Source organism: Dendrobates tinctorius, unplaced genomic scaffold (genome assembly GCF_039654945.1).
Source record: "Dendrobates tinctorius isolate UK_male_01 unplaced genomic scaffold, ASM3965494v1 ptg000014l, whole genome shotgun sequence".
In the NCBI taxonomy this organism is placed as follows: Eukaryota; Metazoa; Chordata; class Amphibia; order Anura; family Dendrobatidae; genus Dendrobates; species Dendrobates tinctorius.
Window position 1 is genome coordinate 16,039,285 of NW_027361682.1, and position 21,098 is coordinate 16,060,382.

A 21,098-nucleotide genomic window follows, 5' to 3' on the forward strand; every position below is an offset into this window, starting at 1 on the left:
GTGATATCCAGCGCGGTCTATGCCCCGGAAGTGTCCTGCATGTGAAGACTTCCGGGGAATAGACCGCACTGAAAAATACCGGCGCTTGCGCTGTAGCGATTTATATGCTTCGCCCACAGTCGGGCAAAGCATACTGCGCAGGCGCCGGGGGCCTTTACATTGCGCAAGCGCGGAAACCAACGGTGTCTGTGGTATTCACAGACAAAGATTATGTGAAGCAAGCCGAGGAGGTGGGGGGGAGAAGACTCCTAAGCCACGCCCATCGGACCGCACCGCGGCGATTTGCATGCATCCACAACAAGCTAAAGGTATTTATGCCTCAAAGGTGCGGGGTGGGTGGGGGGGGGGGGGGGGGAGTCAAAGGCCCGACTAGAATCCTTATGGGACGCACAATTTAATGATATCTTTACATGATATCACTAAATATAGGTGACAGATTCCCTTTAAGATGGCAATGTGGGGAGGTAATCCTGAAGAAGAATTTCACATGTTCTCAGCATGTGAACACATTTGCTGTGAATGGGGGGTGGGAGTCGTGTATAGGGGTGACTGCAAAATACTGATGTCTGCATAATGAAAACCAAACCTGACCATATTGCTTGACACCCGTCCAATGGGACTCTGAGCAGCTCTCTTACTAAACACTGACTTTCACAAAGTCCTTTGAAGTCTTTGGAGTCCATTAGGCGATAGCATTCCTCCGAGGTGCAGGAATGTTCCAGCTTTTTGATATATTACTTTTCTTTGGACATCGTCACAGTGGGCAACACCTGTCTGGCTCTGGGTCATGTCCATCATGTGACTGTTCTGTTTCCTGTTGCACTTTAGGATATTTTTAATGCTAAGGTTCATATTTTTAAGTTGTATAGATATTTTTGTATTCCAGATGTTCATTTAGCTGCAGGCTGCCAAGACTTAAATTCTTGATTTCCCCCCACCACCTTAGTCAGTTGTGATGTTGTGTGGAACATACAGGCTAGACATTTTATTAGCACCATGTCTGGAATTTTTCCCCCAAAATTTAGTCCTAATATAGTTAGGTCATGACACAATCCAGAAGGTTGAACGATGTGAACCAATCGACCCCACAACAGAGTAACCAATGTCAAACCTGTGGACAAAGTCCCCCATTTATTTTTGACTGTGCTATGCAAAGCTTAGGACTTCTTATGAAGACTATTTATGCCAGAAAAGTTGGGTGTTTGCCACTTTCTTGCAACTCTATAAATGCCAGGATGGAGAAGGGTGATATCAGCTTGTCAATATCTGAAAATAAACCTCCTCAAGGGTCCTTCTCCATATTTGCGGTATTCCACTTTTACACTTTAAATCGTATAGAGGCTCGTTTTTGGACCTCTCACCCACCCCCAATGTGCTATAAAGACAGGGAGCACGTTTGTGTATATAATAAATCTGTTTTACATTTTTTATGGGCTTTTTATAAGGCCAATTTTGACTTGAAGCCAAAGATTTTTAAAAGAAAAATATCCTTCATAATGTTCATTATGCAAAATACAGGAAGGAAGTAATACTAACTCGAGCTCCTCAAGTCGGAGAGTGGAATTTCCTCTTGTGATCTTCTTTTGCATAGGTTTTAAACAAGGAACTAATATCAAAATTTGTTAATGCCCTTTGAGATGGGATATCGAGGCACTTACAATAATGATGATGGTGGGGGCTACAGCCTGAGCTAATCTGACTGGGTCTCAAGAGATGGATGAAGCAAAATAAAATTAACCAAACTCAAGTTCAACTTAAGTATTTACACCTTTCCACCTTTTTTTTTTAATTATTATTATTGGTTTAGAATTTTCATTCAACCGTTTAGAATGTTTGTTTTACTTGCTCCTCATGGGTGGCGTTGAAATTGATCAGGGGAGTGGCTTCCAAATTACTGTTAAAGTGATATTTCGCTTTTATCAACAAATTTTCTATTGGGGTGACCAGGTTGTCTGCCCTGATGGGTTAAGGTAAATCTCTAATAATAATAATAATAATAATAATAATAATAATAATAATAATAATAATAATAATAATAATAATAATAATAATAATCTTTATTTATATAGCGCCAACATATTCCGCAGCGCTTTACAGTTGAACAGTTTCAAACACAACAGTCATAAGTAACAATGTTAACAATACAATAATTAAAGCGAAATAAGACGACCCTGCTCGTGGAGCTTACAATCTACAATGAGGTGGGGGAGATACAAAGCACAGGTTTGTATTTACAATGACGGCCCAGCCATCTTCAGGGGGTGGGGGTTAGATGGAGATAGTGAATGGGCTGCACACACACAAACATGACTTTGATTAGTGAATGTGATAGGCCGCTCTGAACAAATGTGTTTTGAGCGAGCGCCTAAAACTATGCAAATTGTGGATGGTCCTAATATCTTGGGGTAGAGCATTCCAGAGGATTGGCGCAGCACGGGAGAAGTCTTGGAGTCGGGAGTGGGAGGTACGGATTAGGACAGAGGTTAGTCAAAAGTCATTTGCAGAGCGCAGCGGTCGGTTAGGCCGATAGACAGAAATGAGGGAGGAAATGTAAGGGGGTGCCGCACTGTGGAGAGCTTTGTGGGTGAGAACAAGTACTTTGAATTGTACCCTGTAATGAATTGGCAGCCAGTGTAACGACTGTCGAAGAGCGGACGCGTCTGAGTAACGATTAGCCAGATGGACAACCCTGGCTGCTGCATTAAGGATAGACTGGAGAGTCGAGTGAGAGGGAGGCCAATTAATAGAGCATTACAGTAGTCCAGGTGGGAGTGGATCAGGGCGACAGTGAGAGTTTTTGTTGTTTCCATGTTTCCAAATCTGATTGCCAATGAAAAAATCTACTCCTCTTCTGTCTGTCATGCTTCAAATTTTTAGTTGGGTGTTTGTTTTTTTTGGGCAGGCTTGGTTAAGAAATTCTTCTTAAAGGGGTTTTTTTTTTTTTTTTTTTTAAACTTTTATGCTTGTATTTGAGGCTAAAAATCATGTTTTGCAATGGGGGTTCCATTGAAAATCTTGCACCACTTGGCTTTTGCAGGATCTGTTCTATCCCTGCACATTCACCTTTAATGTGGCCTGTGGTTATAAATCTGTTTTGAGAAGAGCAGAAAATCAAATAAGAGTTATAAACTCCATGTCAGACCATCATAGCTGGCTTACTGATGGTTTTTCAGATCATTCCTTCTCCAGCCAACAGTAGACGAGGCACTAGAGCGGCTATAGCCAACAAATAGTGCAAAAGTTTTAATGAAATCCAATTGCAAAAATGTTGCCCCTGATTACATGCACTTAAAGTAAAAAAAAAAATTAAAAATGTGTCCCTCATAGGTGGACAGCGAATTCAACGGAGCAGTCTGAATTTTCTTTTTTCTACTTCAAGCCCCTAGCGGGGAGAGTTAAAATAGATAAGAGCAGTTGCCTGCAAATTTATTTTAAAGTGATGATTCACTTTGACACGTATGGTTTTTGGATGGCCTGGATCTCTAACCTCAGAAGTGGCTGATCGAGCGGGACGGCTGGTCAGAGACTGACACTCTTGGAGTGTCCGATACAACGTCTACATCTGCATCTTATTTATTTTAATGTTCTCTTTAAGCTGAGCAATCTGTAAGGCCCATCTGTAGTCAATTTAGTTCTGTTTTATGCCCGTTGGTTTATTTTTATGGTACATGACTCCTGCTGTACAGACCAGACACCACCAGGCTCAGACCAGTTGTGTTGGGTATAGGTTCTCCTTTTGTGGTGAACTGCTCTAAACCACAGTAATGCAAGTTTTGGGGTGGGGGAGTAATCTTGCCGTTTCCCCCGTGCAGTTTCATAGACCTCATTCTGGAACGGCAAGCATATTGGGCACCATGCAAAACTTTTATCTAGGTATGTGCTCTATGGGTCGATCAGCATTGTCCGCCATGGGTGTCATATAATTGGGTGTTTTAGATCTATGCATACGGCAAATTTGGTCATGAGCATGGCTTATATATTTGTTCCTTCTGAGCTCCTGTGATTATGTGTAGCTTGAGACTTTTGCCACGGTCTTCCTTTGGTTCCCAGGCTGTTGAAGGACCATTAACCTTCATCCATCAACAGTCAATGCAACGATGCGTCCATTCCCCTAATTACCTGGCAACCCATTAAACGCCTTTAGCCTAGGTTGGAAGCACTTAAAAGATTTCTATGGCTCTTGTTCACATGTCCAGTTGTCATCCATCTGTATCGGATCCAGTATTTAAAAAAAAACAAAAAAAAAAACTGTATCCGTCACACACTTTGGTTTCCTTGTTGTCCCCCTTTTTTTTTATTCCACTTGCAATGGAGAACTCTCTGCTCACCTGCAGTGTTCATGCCCATGAGTTGTAATTCTTTTAGAAAAGTTGAGAAAGTTGAGGGGTTATCATAAATAGCACATTTAATCGTGTATCCTGTCGATATACCCTACATGTCTCACAACTGGGACTCACATCTATCTCCAGATCAGAGCCGTGATGGACCAGTTCACACATGTGCAGATCTCCTTTAATTTCTTTGGGGGAGCTCCAAGAATTGCTGAGTAATCACATCCAGCTCTGTTTATGATGGGGCCTCCTTTTCAGGGGAAGTGCGACTTGCAGCGAAACCCTCATCTGTTGGAGATCTCCTGAGATTTGGTTTCGTGCTGACACATCACTCTATAATCTTCTGCCCATGAAGCTTTATCTTCAATCTTTGGATCTTCACTGTTGACCTCTCCAAGAGGCCTTTTTTCAAAAGACCAGTCAGTCCTCATGTAGAATTTTTGAGAACAGGTTTTCCTATTCCCAGATCTCCTATTCATAATGCCCATGTTCTTTGAGAAAATCGCCCATCTAGAAGACCATTCTGCAGTTTTTGATTGGCACCCAAAGTGGTTTCAACTAAAAATGATCCCATCATCTTGACTCAGGTATTGGAAAAATCTTGAATTACACGTAGGCATTCCTACTAAAACTGCTTAGGAGGGCATTATTACACCCAACACATCTCCTTTATCAGATGGTGTGGTTATGTCAGTGACCACCTACAAACCATGTGGAAGACCTTGAGTTTTCTGATGGTTCAACCAGATCTAGTTGGACAAGTATTTCTAAAGCTTCTACGTGAACGTCATTGCCCAGGGATCCTCATCCATTTGACTCGTTGTGAGTGATGAGACTTCTCTGGTGTGTGGTTAATAAGAAGGACATGCCTTTAGCCACGTTCGCGTTAAACGCAATTACATTAACTGCATTCATATGACCGACATGTGCCTGATGTTACTTGGAACAAACAGGATGGAACAACAGGTGCGGAACAAGGATTCCTGGACTCCTGGATACCAGATATCTAACTTACTATTAGACAGTAACATCGCCTGCCATCCCATGCATACAGTACTTATGCCTACTTCATTACCATATTACCGTAACTGCTTGTGTCTGTATGTTCCCATATGTCAGAGCAATAAGCAAAACTCACTTGTAATATAAAGACGTCAGGTTTTACTTGGCAGAACAAGTCCAAAGAAATAAAAGAAAAAAAGATGTTCATGGGTAACTAATCAGCTGATCTGTCCTAGAAGTCTGAGAGATTATGTACTGATAATGACTTTTGATGGTGCCATCATAAACAATTTTTTTTTTTTTTTTTTGCCTGTCACTATACTTGTACATTGGACTGTACCATTCCGATCAGCTTTTTTCCGGCTGCTCCATAAAGAACATGTGGCGTGGGTCCATGACCAAAGTTTGATTCCAGTAGCACATTTCGGAGCCCTGTTCTCGATTTGGCAGAGGTCTCCAGTCTCACACTCGCAGATTAGAAGGTTAGAACCACTCCGAACGACGGAGAAACTCTTTAATGCAATTTTAGATAATGACCTTCAATTACTTCCTACATAGGTCAATGTGAATGTACTGAACTGTAAGGATCCTGTCACATTTAGCGATGCACCAGTGATCCTGACAATGATACGACCTGGTCAGGATCGCTGGTGCATCGCTAAATGGTCGCTAGTGAGCTGCCAAACAGGCAGATCTCACCAGCGACATAGCAGCGGTCGTTACTTACCTGTCAGACGCGGCGATGAAGACGTCCTCCCGCCCGCGTCCATGGCTCGCTCGTCGGCGCCACATGAAGCCCAGCAGGAAGCCGCCGACGAGAAATGGCCCAGGACGTTCTCGCGCCATCAGCGATAGACAGCGGGGAAGCCGGTCGGAGGTAAGTGTCACATGTAGCGATATCGCTAGCGATCTCGCTTACTGTGACGGGGCCTTAAAAGTTGCTTTCAAGAGGACCCATCACCAGGTCAGAAGTGGCCAGTTTTTCTTAAGCGCCGCTCCTTTGTTCTGTGTAATTTTTGTTGGTGTGTGTTTTTTTTTTTTTTTTGTTTTTTAATCTAACATTGTTTCAGAGGTATGAGCATTTTTATATAATGTCAATTTTTACAGTGCTTGTGAGGAGGGTGAGGCTCACAGGCTCCTCAGGGGTGTTGCTTTTAGATTCTTTGTGTAATTACTTGGTGAGCCACGCCCACTTGGAAAATACTTTAAAATTTAGCACAGAATAGAGAAGCTCACATCTTTAGAACAGTATGGCAGATTTTATATAAAAAAAAAAAGTGAAAAGTAAAAACTGTCTACTATTGAGCTGGTGACAGGTTTTCATTAAGCTTCATCACTCATAATAAAGTCATCATCTTCCATGGCTGCCACCATCCTTGGAGCAGAGACTCCCATAGTGCTCCTGTCACCCACGGCTGGAGAAGATAATGATGGTGAATGTGCATCAGAGCGCCTCGTAATTGCTGCAAATGGGAGATTCATATTGCATGAGGTTTGCGTCACCCAGTCTGGATTTATTCTGGGCCCTTGTGACCAATCTGGATCAAGGAGATCAGATGAGTCAGAAATTCCAAGAACAGGGAAACTGACATCGTCCGGACGCCCAGTATCCGACAACTCCACACAGTATGATCTCACCTAAGACTTAAAAGGGCTGTCCACTTATTGGATATTGATGGCCTATAATTGTCAACTATATCAGATGTTCGGCACTGCCACCGATCAGCTGTTTGCAGTGGTGACCGGATGGGAAGAGCGCCACTCATTGTGTAGTGGCGGCTCCCTGCTACTGCAGCTCTGCTCCTATTGTATAGTGGTGTCTGAAAGCATGTAATGTTTGTTTGCTCCCATGAGGCATCACTTGCAACCAGGATTGTCCTATCTCCTTCTTGGTGGAGTTTAAGAAGCTGGGATGCGTACAAGTGCGTGTGCACTTTAAATCTCCCAGGTTCCTCGGTGCCCTCCTAGCTATTTCACCCACAGAGTTATCAGCCTGCTTTACCCTTGTGTTCAGGATTCCCTGTGCCCATCTGGGAACAGCTGTGGGACACTCTCCGGGATTGTTTAGAGACAACTGTCTTGCCGCTGCCTTTATGTGCCGAGCTCTTAATAGAGAAGTGATTTACTGGAGTGTTTAAACATAGATCTTCCCCCAGTTAGTGTATAATGGTTGTATGGCGACCGTGACATATGCCAGATGTTAGATGTCTTGTATTGGAGTCGTGTTCTCTTTTTTTGGATCTGGCATTAATGGGGCTAATCACAGACTGCAGAGCTGAAAAGGCTGCTCCATCTTTATCACCATGTTACAGCTCACATTACTTATCCTACATTATACTGCAGAGCTGCACTCACTATTCTGCTGGTGCAGTCACTGTGTACATATATTACATTATTGATCCTGTACTGATCCTGAGTTACCTCCTGTATTATACTCCAGAGCTGCACTCACTATTCTGCTGGTGCAGTCACTGTATACATACATTACTTATCCTGTACTGATCCTGAGTTACACCCTGTATTATACACCAGAGCTGCACTCACTATTCTGCTGGTGCAGTCACTGTGTACATACATTGCTTATCCTATACTGATCCTGAGTTACATCCTGTATTATACTCCAGAGCTGCACTCACTATTCTGCTGGTGCAGTCACTGTGTACATACATTACATTACTTATCCTGTACTGATCCTGAGTTACATCCTGTATTATACTCCAGAGCTGCACTCACTATTCTTCTGGTGCAGTCACTGTGTACATACATTACATTACTTATCCTGTACTGATCCTGAGTTACATCCTGTATTATACTCCAGAGCTGCACTCACTATTCTGCTGGTGGTGTTGCTGTGCTGATCCTGAGTATTATCAGTAATATCGTCTCGTTGACCTACGCTCCTGTTTTTGTATGACTGTTCAGCCGTAGTACAGGCTGAATGGCCTTGCTGGACTTCCTCCATTTAGTGGCCACGTTTGTGGTGTCAATGCCACGGTGTCGCCCTTTAGTAGTAGGATCCCCTTATGTAGATCCTTGTGCTTACTGAGGCCACTGTATCGGGACTGATGCTATATTACTAGGCAGATTATTTCACTGGGTCGCACAAGTGTGGACGTGCAGGGCTGATGGATTGTGGGCTACCTTAACTAGACTGACACGTGGTCAGTGCTGTGACAGCTCAGTGACAGCCTGGGGGTGCAGCTTGTTTTCTGTAATTGATGCTACAGATGCTCCCGGCTGGTGCTGGGAGCATTTAGCCATGTTTGGGCCATCAGGAGTGCACGCGACCCCAGCCGATGCCTCTGTCCGGTGTCGGCCGAGCCTAGCAGTGATAACAGATGTTGTACACAAGCACAGAGCAGTAGTCGGTCGCTGTGTCTGTAGCGCATCCAGGGGCCATGCCTTGCGGCCCTGAGAGGAGAAATCGGCAGCGGCAGACATGTGGTCTTGGTGTTATTGCTGGAAGATATGTTGGCTACATTAAGTAAGAATAAAATAGGAAGGGGATTGCAGAGAAGTCACTGGTGGGTCCTCCGAGCCCAGGTATGATTATCACTGGCAGGAGTTAATGGGATGGATTGTTCATTATAGTAGATTCTCTAATAAGTGCATACATACCTGTTAGTTGGGTAGGTAAATTCTTACATACGGCCACTGCTGACACTTGCTCGAGAGACCCAGTTCTTCTGGAGAACTAATTTGCATGTACTCCCATGGCCTATTGGTGAGAACCAGGACCCTTCAGATTAAGAGATATAGACTGAACAGTGCTATTGTAGATGGTGATGGCCACCACTAGGCAAATTTAGATGTGCTGTCAGTGTGGTGTCTGATGTAGCTTGTATTGTGACTGGCATGGCTTGTATTGTGGCCAGTGTGGTATGAGATGGCGTAGATTGTATTGTGGCCAGTGTGGTGGCGTGGCTTGTATTGTAGCCATTGTGGTGTCGGTGTGGCTTGTAGTGTGGCCAGTGTGGTGTGTAATGGCATGGCTTTTAGCGTGGCCATTGTGGTGTCTGATGGTGTGGCTTGTATTGTCAGTGTGGTATGTGATGGCGTGGCTTGTATTGTGGCCAGTGTGGTGTCTGATGGTGTGGGTTGTAGTGTGACCAGTGTGGTGTGTGATGGTGTTGCCAGTGTGGTGTGTAATGGCATGGCTTTTAGTGTGGCCAGTGTGGTGTCTGATGGCGTGGCTTGTAGTGTGGCCAGTGTGGTGTCTGGTGTGGCTGATGTGGTGTCTGATGGCGTGGCTTGTAGTGTGGCCAGTGTGGTGTCTGGTGTGGCTGATGTGGTGTCTGATGGCGTGGCTTGTAGTGTGGCCAGTGTGGTGTCTGATGGTGTGGCTGATGTGTTGTCTGATGGTGTGGTCAGTGTGGTGTCTGATGGTGAGGCTGATGTGTTGTCTGACGTGGCTTGTAGTGTGGTCAGTGTGGTGTCTGATGGTGAGGCTGATGTGTTGTCTGATGGCGTGGCTTGTAGTGTGGCTGATGTGGTGTCTGATGGTGTGGCTGATGTGGTGTCTGATGGTGTGGCTGATGTGTTGTCTGATGGTGAGGCTGATGTGTTGTCTGATGGCGTGGCTTGTAGTGTGGCTGATGTGGTGTCTGATGGTGGCTGATGTGTTGTCTGATGGTGTGGTCAGTGTGGTGTCTGATGGTGAGGCTGATGTGTTGTCTGACGTGGCTTGTAGTGTGGCCAGTGTGGTCAGTGTGGTGTCTGATGGTGAGGCTGATGTGTTGTCTGATGGCGTGGCTTGTAGTGTGGCTGATGTGGTGTCTGATGGTGTGGCCAGTGTTATGTCTGATGGTGTGGCTGATGTGTTGTCTGATGGTGTGGCTGATGTGTTTGATGGTGAGGCTGATGTGTTGTCTGGCGTGGCTTGTAGTGTGGCTGATGTGTTGTCTGATGGTGTGGCTGATGTGTTGTCTGATGGTGTGGCTGATGTGGTGTCTGATGGTGAGGCTGATGTGTTGTCTGACGTGGCTTGTAGTGTGGTCAGTGTGGTGTCTGATGGTGAGGCTGATGTGTTGTCTGATGGCGTGGCTTGTAGTGTGGCTGATGTGGTGTCTTATGGTGTGGCTGATGTATTGTCTGATGGTGTGGCCAGTGTTATGTCTGATGGTGTGGCTGATGTGTTTGATGGTGTGGCTCATGTGTTTGATGGTGAGGCTGATGTGTTGTCTGGCGTGGCTTGTAGTGTGGCTGATGTGTTGTCTGATGGTGTGGCTGATGTGTTGTCTGATGGTGTGGCTGATGTGTTGTCTGATGGTGTGGCCAGTGTGGTGTCTGATGGCGTGGCTTGTAGTGTGGCTGATGTGGTGTCTGATGGTGTGGCTGATGTGTTGTCTGATGGTGTGGCTGATGTGTTGTCTGATGGTGTGGCCAGTGTTATGTCTGATGGTGTGGCTGATGTGTTGTCTGATGGTGAGGCTGATGTGTTGTCTGGCGTGGCTTGTAGTGTTGTCTGGCATGGCTTGTAGTGTGGCTGATGTGTTGTCTGATGGTGTGGCTGATGTGTTGTCTGATGGTGTGGCTGATGTGTTGTCTGATGGTGTGGCTGATGTGTTGTCTGATGGTGTGGCTGATGTGTTGTCTGATGGTGTGGCTGATGTGTTGTCTGATGGTGTGGCTGATGTGTTGTCTGATGGTGTGGCTGATGTGTTGTCTGATGGTGTGGCTGATGTGTTGTCTGATGGTGTGGCTGATGTGTTGTCTGATGGTGTGGCTGATGTGTTGTCTGATGGTGTGGCTGATGTGTTGTCTGATGGTGTGGCTGATGTGTTGTCTGATGGTGTGGCTGATGTGTTGTCTGATGGTGTGGCTGATGTGTTGTCTGATGGTGTGGCTGATGTGTTGTCTGATGGTGTGGCTGATGTGTTGTCTGATGGTGTGGCTGATGTGTTGTCTGATGGTGTGGCTGATGTGTTGTCTGATGGTGTGGCTGATGTGTTGTCTGATGGTGTGGCTGATGTGTTGTCTGATGGTGTGGCTGATGTGTTGTCTGATGGTGTGGCTCATGTGTTGTCTGATGGCGTGGCTCATGTGTGGCTCATGTGGTGTCTGATGTGTTGTCGAATAGCGTGGATTGTAGTGTGGCCAGTGTGGTGTCTGATGGTGTGGCTCATGTGGTGTCTGATGTGTTGTCGAATAGCGTGGATTGTAGTGTGGCCAGTGTGGTGTCTGATGGTGTGACTCATGTGGTGTCTGATGGCGTGGCTCATGTGTTGTCTGATGTGTTGTCTGATGGCGTGGCTCATGTGGTGTCTGATGGCGTGGCTCATGTGTTGTCTGATGTGTTGTCTGATGGCGTGGCTCATGTGGTGTCTGATGGCGTGGCTCATGTGGTGTCTGATGGCGTGGCTCATGTGGTGTCTGATGGCGTGGCTCATGTGGTGTCTGATGTGTTGTCGAATAGCGTGGATTGTAGTGTGGCCAGTGTGGTGTCTGATGGCGTGGCTCATGTGGTGTCTGATGGCGTGGCTCATGTGATGTCTGATGTGTTGTCGAATAGCGTGGATTGTAGTGTGGCCAGTGTGGTGTCTGATGGTGTGGCTCATGTGGTGTCTGATGTGTTGTCGAATAGCGTGGATTGTAGTGTGGCCAGTGTGGTGTCTGATGGTGTGACTCATGTGGTGTCTGATGGCGTGGCTCATGTGTTGTCTGATGTGTTTGATGGTGTGGCTGATGTGTTTGATGGTGTGACTCATGTGTTGTCTGATGGCGTGGCTCATGTGTTGTCTGATGGCGTGGCTCATGTGTTGTCTGATGGCGTGGCTCATGTGTTTGATGGCGTGGCTCATGTGTTGTCTGATGGCGTGGCTCATGTGTTGTCTGATGGCGTGGCTGATGTGTTGTCTGATGGTGTGGCTGATGTGTTGTCTGATGGTGTGGCTGATGTGTTGTCTGATGGCGTGGCTCATGTGTTGTCTGATGGCGTGGCTCATGTGTTGTCTGATGGCGTGGCTCATGTGTTGTCTGATGGCGTGGCTCATGTGTTGTCTGATGGCGTGGCTGATGTGTTGTCTGATGGTGTGGCTGATGTGTTGTCTGATGGTGTGGCTCATGTGTTGTCTGATGGTGTGGCTGATGTGTTGTCTGATGGTGTGGCTGATGTGTTGTCTGATGGTGTGGCCAGTGTTATGTCTGATGGTGTGGCTGATGTGTTGTCTGATGGTGTGGCTGATGTGTTTGATGGTGAGGCTGATGTGTTGTCTGGCGTGGCTTGTAGTGTGGCTGATGTGTTGTCTGATGGTGTGGCTGATGTGTTGTCTGATGGTGTGGCTGATGTGGTGTCTGATGGTGAGGCTGATGTGTTGTCTGACGTGGCTTGTAGTGTGGTCAGTGTGGTGTCTGATGGTGAGGCTGATGTGTTGTCTGATGGCGTGGCTCATGTGTTGTCTGATGGCGTGGCTCATGTGTGGCTCATGTGGTGTCTGATGTGTTGTCGAATAGCGTGGATTGTAGTGTGGCCAGTGTGGTGTCTGATGGTGTGGCTCATGTGGTGTCTGATGTGTTGTCGAATAGCGTGGATTGTAGTGTGGCCAGTGTGGTGTCTGATGGTGTGGCTCATGTGGTGTCTGATGTGTTGTCGAATAGCGTGGATTGTAGTGTGGCCAGTGTGGTGTCTGATGGTGTGACTCATGTGGTGTCTGATGGCGTGGCTCATGTGTTGTCTGATGTGTTGTCTGATGGCGTGGCTCATGTGGTGTCTGATGGCGTGGCTCATGTGTTGTCTGATGTGTTGTCTGATGGCGTGGCTCATGTGGTGTCTGATGGCGTGGCTCATGTGGTGTCTGATGGCGTGGCTCATGTGGTGTCTGATGGCGTGGCTCATGTGGTGTCTGATGTGTTGTCGAATAGCGTGGATTGTAGTGTGGCCAGTGTGGTGTCTGATGGCGTGGCTCATGTGGTGTCTGATGGCGTGGCTCATGTGGTGTCTGATGTGTTGTCGAATAGCGTGGATTGTAGTGTGGCCAGTGTGGTGTCTGATGGTGTGGCTCATGTGGTGTCTGATGTGTTGTCGAATAGCGTGGATTGTAGTGTGGCCAGTGTGTTGTCTGATGGCGTGGCTCATGTGTTGTCTGATGGCGTGGCTCATGTGTTGTCTGATGTGTTGTCTGATGGCGTGGCTCATGTGTTGTCTGATGGCGTGGCTCATGTGGTGTCTGATGGCGTGGCTCATGTGGTGTCTGATGGCGTGGCTCATGTGGTGTCTGATGGCGTGGCTCATGTGGTGTCTGATGTGTTGTCGAATAGCGTGGATTGTAGTGTGGCCAGTGTGGTGTCTGAAGGTGTGGCTCATGTGGTGTCTGATGTGTTGTCGAATAGCGTGGATTGTAGTGTGGCCAGTGTGGTGTCTGATGGTGTGGCTCATGTGGTGTCTGATGTGTTGTCGAATAGCGTGGATTGTAGTGTGGCCAGTGTGGTGTCTGATGGTGTGGCTGATGTGGTGTGTGATGGTGTGGCTTGTAGTGTGGCATTGCAGTGATATGCGCCCATCTCTTGTGTATGGGGAGCAGATCTGACATGAGACGTGGGCATTGGTGGTAGCGTCCGCCTCTAATAATCTGCAGCCTCTGCCCGGGCATCGGGGGGTGGCATGGCTGCCCACATCACTCTCCCCAGTATGTAGGTTCTGGCACCCCTCTGCCTCCTGTGTCTGCAGACTGTAATGGGGGGTTCTGGGGTCTGGTGCCCGCTGTGTTGCTGCATTCGCAGTGAGTTTTCTCGGCTTCTCTGAGGGACGTCAGTAAATCTGCAGCCGCCTCTTATCCTTGGCGTTTGCTTACAATAAGACTTGTCTGTTTGGCGCTGAGTGTCGGGGGGGCACATGCAGTAGCGGTGACATCACACCGTAGAGATTAATGGCCGGATAAACAGTCGGCGGATATGGTGTCTGGCGTAATGTGCAGAGAATGGCCGCCATTCATCATCATCATCATCGGTCATTAGCTCGTACATACAATGGCAGACGTCCACGGAGTGGTGAGGAAGCCACGTCGTCACCCTTCTACACAGGGGCCGTACACCTATTGCCCCATGTTCTGCCCCCAGCTGTTCACTGGGGGCTCATAGTCTAGATTTGGTAATGTTTTTCAGTATGTCTGCTTGCTATCAGTGAATAGGAACATTCTATCCATCCAGCTTGGTTCAGGGCTTGTTACAATGTGTAAGCGGAGGGCTGTAACCACACCAGGAAGGTTCAGAATCTGACCTATATCACAGGAGCGGACCCCACAGCCTTCTTTATACAGAACATTCTTCACTTGTTCACATGCATAAGTTAAAACCCCTTCCTGACATGCGCACAGCAGCAGAGTTGTTAGTGTATCAGAGCCTTCCACCAAGTCTGGAATGGGAGATTTACATTCACTGACAGCAAGTAGTGGTCTTGAAAACCTTCAGAATATAGGACGTGAAGCATTGGTTAAATTGCAGTTTTACTATTTAAAGGGGCGGACCCTTAAGCGAGGCCATATTGGATGAGTCATCAGGATTTTAATTTAATTCTTTTACCTTTTTTGTCTTTCAGATCGTGAGGACCAGTCGATACTTTGCACGTAAGTACATTCCTCTGCTAACTCCCCCCATGTTTCTGTCTGGGGGCAGGTACTGTGACAAATCGGGGAGCTGGATAGGATCTTGCAAGAGAAAACAACCATATACATGACACATGCAGGAAAGTGGCAGATAACAGACACAATAGCCTTGCCGCAGCCCCTGACGAGATCCCTTTAAGAAGCCTTCACAATTGATGTATAGACTCTCCGACACCCCCAATCCTCCTTGCTGTGGGCCCTGATGACATGTCGGGAGATAATGTTATGCTGGATTTCCCCTTTAAGTATGGCATCGCCCCACTCGGCAGCACTGCTGTCAGCTGACGCTCATCCGCTGTTGGAAGTAATGGAGTGTTCCCCTCACCAGCTCCGGCCTCCCCTCCGCAGACACATGGTCTGTCATCACTACAAGTAACCTTTTGTTTCACTGCTAGGCTTTTATAGTCTGTATGTTTCCAGCAAGTGCCAAAGGTTTTATGGCATTTTTTTTTTACCTTGATTTGTAGATCTGCAGCCGCAAAACAAACTTTTTTCTAGGGTCTTTACTTGAGTCAGAATAATCCACTACAAACCATCCTTTAGGGGGAAACTGACTTTGGACACACTGACCAACGTGGGGCTCAGTGCGGGGGGATGTAATGCAACGTACAGCAGAATAGATGGCCCAGGAGGTCCCTTCCAACTCTACGATTCTATGATTCTAGTGAGTGCAGCTCTGGAGTATAATACAGGATGTAACTCGGGATCAGTACAGGATAAGTAATGTGTATATATACAGCGACTGCACCAGCAGATTAGTGAGTGCAGCTCTGGAGTATAATACAGGGTGTAACTCGGGATCAGTACAGGATAAGTTATGTATGTACGTACACAGTGACTGCATCAGCAGAATAGTGAGTGCAGCTCTGGAGTATAACACAGGATGTAACTCAGGATCAGTACAGGATAAGTAATGTATGTACACAGTGACAGCATCAGCAGAATAGGGAGTGCAGCTCTGGGGTATAATGCAGGACGTAACTTAGCATCAGTACAGGATAAGTAATATATGTACACAGTGACTGCACCAGCAGAATAGTGTGTGCAGCTCTGGAGTATAATACAGGACGTAACTCAGGATCAGTACAGGATTAGTAATGTTTGTACACAGTGACTGCCCAGCAGAATAGTGAGTGCAGCTTTGGGGTATAATACAGGATGTAACTCAGGATCAGTACAGGATAAGTAATGTATGTACACAGTGACTGCAGCAGCAGAATAGTGATTGCAGCTCTGGGGTATAATACAGGAGGTATCAGTAACATGTACACACTGATACAATGGCTTTGTGTAGGTTAGCACTATATGTAACCTGTAAAGTAAGGAGTTGACAGTATAGAAGCTTTTTCCTCTTCGCTCCTCTCCCCCTCGGCCATTAAGCTCTCAGGGTACGTAATGTATGTATGACTGCACCAGCAGAATAGTGAGTGCAGCTCTGGAGTAAATTACAGGATGTAACTCAGGATCAGTACAGGATTAGTAATGTATGTACACAGTGACTGCCCAGCAGAATAGTGAGTGCAGCTCTGAAGTATACAGGCTGTAGCTCCGGATCAGAAGGGGTTGTAATGCCCTTCTCTCTGTACCAGTAAGTACAATACTCGTCATCGGTGTATGGCTTCCTCTTACAACCCTTCTGGACGTTTCTTCCCTCAGGGCTTATGGTGCAGGGGTCTGTGCAGCATCATGTGAGTGCCGGTGTCTTCTGCAGCTAGCCCTCTGGCCTGACAGCATGGCGCAGATGTGGCCCACGCTTTGCCCCTGTGTTACCCACATTCCAGGCTGGCTGTACTCTCACATTAGCAGCTGCCTGGATAAAGTTCATTATCTTCCCCCAGGATAAATTTCATCCCAGTATAAAGTCAGTTACTGCATTATTTCAGCATTTCTTTGCCCAGAAATCTCCCCCTGGTTGATGTATGGGCTGCTGGTTCTCACATTTTCTACCTTTTTTAAGTACCAAGATGTCAGTCCAAGTTTCTGCACCCAAGTCCAGCCTTAGAAGGAAGGTATCCTGCCTGCCGGGCATGGGAGGTGTGAGCCAGTAGGCCGCCTGATAGTATTTTATTGCAATATCCACTGATGATGCCAGGGTATTGTTAATTTATTGGCTGGCAGGCGGCGGAATCCTCCCGCTACAATCAGACCTTTGTTGCGGAGATCACATGCTGAACGTGCGTTACACTTCAGTCATAACCAGAGCTGAATTTCCATCGGTCTCCTGTTGACTCCTGGCAAGCAGGACCTAATAACTCCACGGTTTACTGAAAATCCAGTGTTGCATACAGAATTACGATTACAGCTTTGGTTGGAGTATAAGGTGTGACTGTAAGACAGCAAAAGTAATTGAGAAGTTTCTTGTGGTGGTCTTCGCTCATCAGACCCTAAAATCCTAAATTTCTCCTTCGCCTCATTGGAGGACACAGGTACTGTGGGGTGTATGCTTCTGCCGCCTGGAGGCTGACACTAAGTGAAAAAAAAAGGTTAGCTCCTCCTCCGCAGTATACACCCTCGCCCGGTTGCGGGCGGAATCAGTTTTTGCTTAGTGTCCATTGGAGGCACACGTCTGGTCTTTTTTTCAAGACTGTCATTTTTTCCATGAAGATGAGACAGGGGCAACGGATCCTATTGAAATGGTCCGATTTACCCAAACCAACAACGGGCGAGCACGTGCGAGTGTCGCCTCCACGTATCCTTTCCCGCTACGTGGGACATGATGCCGGACTGAGCCCTGACCACCCTGAGGTAGAGAAACTCTAAGCTGTACAGAGACCTGCGAACAGTCTGTGCGGCCCCCACTGCATCACCAATGCCAGACAGCGGTGATGGAAGGTGGCGGACGGTCCCTCTCCTCATCCCCTGTAAGGGAAGATGGAGCTAGGGTGCCTGCACATCCTTAAACTTTTTTTTCGGCCCCCCCACCTGAGGATGAAGATGGACGTCGAGGGGTGAGGTATGGAAGGAGGTGGGCTGGAAGGGCTCCTGCGGAGGCTGATTAGTGTCCGTCAGTGGGAAGATTTGATCATTACCTGCGCCTGGTCCGAACTTCTGTGTTCCAGAGATCGGCCTCTTAATATCCCAACACCGGCTGTGGATTGTCCACGGCCACGAAAGTGAAGCATGGGTATAGCAGCCGAGTTAATGTGTAATGTTCATTGGCCTTTGGGTAATTTGTGATTTATTTCTGTTTTCTTAGAGGAGAATCAGGAGCCGGGAAGACGGAAAATACCAAGAAGGTCATCCAGTACCTGGCGCATGTGGCATCTTCACATAAGGGAAAGAAGGACCATACGATTCCTGTGAGTGCCCAGGACCAGAATTGTAGTAGTCTCAGCTCAAGCATTGCTCCTCACCAGCGGGGCTCCCACAATCTGTGCCAGTTGCCGTATCCTCTAGGGCTGGGCATAGACCTGTTAGATCCATTCCTACATCTCATATCTCGTAGACCCACCTTTCTCTATCGGAGATGGAAAGCAAGTGCATCAGATCCTACTCTGCTTCCGGGACTAGAGCCAAGTGGGCGCAGGGTACTTCCATGGCTGGCCTAGATTGACCAGGCTGCCACAATTTGGGAAGCTTTTATTTGTGAGATTCCCATGGGTGGGGGGGTGACAATGAGAAGGACCACTCGTGAGTAGAACATTTGGGCTCAGGATTGGGTTGAGTTTTTGTGGTTCTTTTCCCTGCCTTGCTCAGTGGTTGGCATTGACCATTGTGTATATTCCATGAGTCATGTTTTTGGGGTTGTCTTGGCACGGCCTGTCTATAATTAACTGCCTCGTTACTAACTTGTGTTTTATTTGTTTGTCGTAACAGACGGAATCCCCTAAACCCATCAAACATCAGGCAAGTGCATTTCCTCCTCATCCCGTCTCCTCCCTTCCTCGTACTTTTTTTCTATTCCTTCCATTCTGTCTCATGCAGGCGGCCAATTTGTTGGAGTCTGTTATCCACTTCTAAATTGGCCACCTGCATTTTAAGGAGACTGGTGGCATATGTTCCCCCATTTTCTCTATCTCCACCCACTTCTCTCTGTACTCACGAGGACGTTTCCAGCTTCATATTTCTCACTTCTAGAATCATTAGCTCCATAACCATTCCGTTCTCGGTGCTCACATCATCCTAACACTCTGGGGTGCCCACTTCTGGCCCGGGCAGGTGTTGGCCAGATATGTTCCACCTCTCCATAGACTGTGAGAACAGGGTGACAACCCCCTCTGGAAGCCATATGTTTCACCTCTCCATAGACTGTGAGAACAGGGTGACAACCCCCTCTGGAAGCCATATGGTGCTTATAGGGTGTTGTCACATGGGGGGGAGTTTGCATTTTACTTTTGACCGCACCTGCCACCCTTACCCTTCTATCATGGTGGGAGGAGGGGGGGGTTTCTTCTCGAAAACCTTGATGTATTACGCTAATCCCTGTGTTGAATTTGGTGTGCTGCATAAATCATAACCATTAATGTATTTTTTTTCCCCCCACTGTCATTTTGTAAAACTACAGAGTGGATCCTTGTTGTATGTGAGTAGCATGTAGCTCTCCCTGACCCTTACCCGCCACCCAATTTTTAATTTATCACGCTCTTTTCACTTCTCCCCTCCCCCATATTCACACCCGCATCCCTGCCCAACTTCATATCCCGCTATCATTTCACCTCCGTCCTCGCTCTGCATGCCGAGCTCTGCCTTTCTCCTGTCTAACTGCACCTTTCCCAACATTTTTTCTAACTTCTCTCCCCCCGACCGGTTGGTAAATCCTGAGGTCTAGGGTTGTGCTTACCTTCTGTCGCTAACCTGCTCAAAAAATTGCTGTGAAATGTATAATGTTGCTCCCCCTGTTTACAATGGTCTATTCCAAAATGGCCACTTGTACCTGCAGGGTACGAACTGGAGCAGTTTATCCAGGGAGAAGTGGCAGGTGAACTTTCCACAGGCATAAAGTGAGAAGAAAGCCCAAGATTCGTGATTTTAGGCTCTGTTATTTCCCCCCTAAACTAAAAGGGGAAAGAGTGCACCGTCAAAGCTGAGATAATGGGGGGCCACTACCTTCGCTAAATAGAAGCCAACCTAGCTGTAAGAAGTGACCCCAAACCCTACTACATCAGGACAGATGGAAATTCAAAAAATGGCTGAATTTGAGTGCTGCTCAGGAGTATAATACTCAGGATGAGTATTGTATGTAGATGTGACTGCACCAGCAGACTAGTGAGTGCAGCTCTGGAGTATAATACAGGATATAACTTAGGATCAGTACAGGATCAGTAATGTAATATACACAGTGACTGCACCAGCAGACTAGTGAGTGCAGCTCTGGAGTATAATACAGGTGTAACTCAGGATCAGTAAGTACAGGATAAGTAATGTAATGTATGTACACAGTGACTGCACCAGCAGAATAGTGAGTGCAGCTCTGGAGTATAATACAGGTGTAACTCAGGATCAGTACAGGATAAGTAATGTAATGTATGTACACAGTGACTGCACCAGCAGAATAGTGAGTGCAGCTCTGGAGTATAATACAGGATGTAACTCAGGATCAGTGCAGGATAAGTAATGTATGTACACAGTGACTGCACCAGCAGAATAGTGAGTGCAGCTCTGGAGTATAATACAGGTGTAACTCAGGATCAGTACAGGATAAGTAATGTAATGTATGTACACAGTGACTGCACCAGCAGAATAGTGAGTGCAGCTCTGGAGTATAATACAGGATGTAACTCAGGATCAGTACAGTATAAGTAATGTAATATATGTACACAGTGACTCCACCAGCAGAATAGTGAGTGCAGCTCTGGGGTATAATACAGGATGTAACTCAGGATCAGCACAGGATAAGTAATGTAATGTATGTACACAGTGACTCCACCAGCAGAATAGTGAGTGCAGCTCTGGAGTATAATACAGGATATAACTCAGGATATAACTCAGGATCAATACAGGATAAGTAATGTATGTACACAGTGACTGCACCAGCAGAATAGTGAGTGCAGCTCTGGAGTATAATACAGGATGTAACTCAGAATCAATACAGGATAAGTAATGTAATATACACAGTGACTGCACCAGCAGAATAGTGAGTGCAGCTCTGGAGTATAATACAGGATGTAACTCAGAATCAATACAGGATAAGTAATGTAATATACACAGTGACTGCACCAGCAGAATA

The 21,098-nt window shown here is 46.7% G+C and overlaps 1 protein-coding gene across 2 annotated transcripts in view; it reads left to right on the forward strand.

Annotated features, from left to right (window-relative positions):
- The window catches only part of MYH10 (myosin heavy chain 10), an 84,279-nt gene that overhangs the window by 30,494 nt on the left and 32,687 nt on the right, over positions 1-21,098 (forward strand). The window contains exons 4-7 of one of the 2 annotated variants that reach the window (XM_073559680.1): positions 14,866-14,893; positions 18,129-18,231; positions 18,749-18,778; positions 19,437-19,454. In XM_073559680.1, coding sequence (XP_073415781.1) covers positions 14,866-14,893; positions 18,129-18,231; positions 18,749-18,778; positions 19,437-19,454 — 179 coding nt within the window. The remainder of the gene's footprint in view (positions 1-14,865; positions 14,894-18,128; positions 18,232-18,748; positions 18,779-19,436; positions 19,455-21,098) is intronic. The other variant, XM_073559681.1, reaches the window with a different exon arrangement.